The sequence below is a fragment of the Impatiens glandulifera genome, chromosome 6, assembly GCF_907164915.1.
Source record: "Impatiens glandulifera chromosome 6, dImpGla2.1, whole genome shotgun sequence".
NCBI classification, from domain to species: Eukaryota; Viridiplantae; Streptophyta; class Magnoliopsida; order Ericales; family Balsaminaceae; genus Impatiens; species Impatiens glandulifera.
This window is the reverse complement of record NC_061867.1, coordinates 36,506,414-36,508,486: the sequence shown is the minus strand read 5'-3', so window position 1 is coordinate 36,508,486 and position 2,073 is coordinate 36,506,414. Positions and strand designations below refer to the sequence as shown.

The 2,073-nt window shown below is 36.2% G+C and overlaps 1 protein-coding gene across 1 annotated transcript; it reads right to left on the bottom strand.

Annotated features, from left to right (window-relative positions):
• Nucleotides 1-457: 457 nt before the first annotated feature.
• On the bottom strand, nucleotides 458-1,349 carry LOC124943562. Its single transcript, XM_047484057.1, has one exon. The coding sequence runs from the start codon at nucleotides 1,347-1,349 to the stop codon at nucleotides 645-647; it is 705 nt and encodes a 234-aa protein (XP_047340013.1). The 3' UTR covers nucleotides 458-644.
• Nucleotides 1,350-2,073: the final 724 nt, after the last annotated feature.

Here is a 2,073-nt window from a genome sequence, read left to right as displayed (position 1 = left end):
TAATAAAAATGATATCAATTCTCGGAATTGGTGTACTCCTCCCACAGATGATCAATTAATGCATTATGAAGTTCTATGTGAGCTTCTCTGTTTCTAATTTTTCCATATCGAGAAATGAAATCTTGAAATCGAGTATTTTCATCTATCACCATTTCGACCTCCGGTGAAAGCGTTTCCGTTTCAATTTGAATAGGTGCAGTAAGGTCACGTTCATCCTCAACAATCATATTATGCAAAATTATGCACGTAATCATTATATCATGCATCACTTCTTTTCTCCAATATCGTACCGGTCCTGCTACAATGGCAAAACGTGATTGAAGAACTCCAAATGCACGTTCAACGTCTTTTCTACATGCTTCTTGTTTCATTGCAAAATATATTTTCTTCGGACCACGAGGCTCATGAATTGTTTGCACAATAGTAGACCATTTTGGATATATGCCATCAGCTAAATAATAGCCCGTGTTATATTCTTTTCCTTGGATTACATAATGAACTGGAGGAGAAATACCTTGAGTTAGATCCGAGAACAGATGAGATGACTCTAACACATTTATATCGTTGTTGGTGCCTGGCAAACCAAAATATGCGTGTCATATCCAAAGATCATAATCTGCTACAGCTTTGAGAATGATTGTAGGTTATCCACTACGGCCTGTATATTGTCCAGCCCACGCGGTTGGACAATTTTTCCATTTCCAATGCATACAATCTAAACTGCCTAACATTCCAGGAAATCCCCGTTTCTGGCCAACATAAAGAAGTCTAGAAATATCATTTGATGTTGGCCTTCTAAGATACTGCTCGCTAAATATCTCAACCATAGCTCGACAGAACCTTTTCATGCCTTCAATTGCAGTGGACTCTCCAATTCTAATATACTCATCTGTGGCATCTGCTGGAACACCATATGCCAACATACGAAAAGCAGCAGTTATTTTTTGTATTGGAGATAATCCAAGTCTGCCTGTGTTGTCCCATCGTTGTTGGAAGTAGCGATCATGATCTTTGACTGCATCAACAATTCGAATGAACAATGAGCGAGACATTCGATATCTCCGACGAAACATGGTCTCATTGTACACTGGATTATCTGAAAAATAATCATTGTATAACCTATGATGGGAATTCTTCCGATCACGATTAATAACAATATGTCCAGGAATTGAACCACCATGGAACACGTGCTCGTTTTGTTGTTCAAGAAGATGTTGGATGATCATATTGTTACGATTGATACTATGACATAATACTATAGCTCCTTGATGAAGAGTGTTCATCATCATATCATCATCATCTGAAGAAGAAGAAGATGAATTTGATGAATCGCTAACGTTGGAATTCATTCGGAATGATAAGAAAACTATATGTTATAAGTTATGAATGATAAGAAAACTATATGTTATATATTTATAGTAGTGTAATTGCAATATGATGGTTGTATAGTCACTTATAAAATTAAATTTATGGAAAAACGTAAGAATCCTTTCAGCTTCAGCTTTTTAGAGAAACATGAGAATCCTTTCAGCTTTTTAGAGAAACGTGAGAATCCTTTCAGCTTTTTAGAGAAACGTGAGAATCCTTTCAGCTTTTTAGAGAAACGTGAGAATCCTTTCAGCTTTTTAGAGAAACGTGAGAATCCTTTCAGCTTTTTAGAGAAACGTGAGAATCGTTTTAATGTGTAGTCATTTCCAAGTAAGTGTCATAAGTGTGTGGGTTTTACATATATATTGACATACGGTGGTAACATATAATTTACTACCTCAGACCATTTGAATTCAGTATAATACACAACCTTTGTTAAGAATGTCTATCTGATCCACTGCCTATAACCACGATGAAGATATCCTTCTATGTAGGGTTTATATCGAAACTTCTGAAGATCCAATTATTGGAGTGTACCAATCAAGTGACAGATTGTGGTCTCGTATTGAAGATGCTTTCAACAAAGAAAAATTGGAGCATTGGGAGATGCGTACTAAGAGATCTATGCAATCCCGACTTGACACTATCCAAAAAGCAGCAAGAAGACTTCATGCTTGCATAAAACAAGTTGAAAATATGCATCAA

Excerpts from the sequence above, each read along its gene's own strand:
- LOC124943562 (XM_047484057.1), bottom strand. The coding sequence starts at position 1,349 with ATGAATTCCAACGTTAGCGATTCATCAAATTCATCTTCTTCTTCTTCA.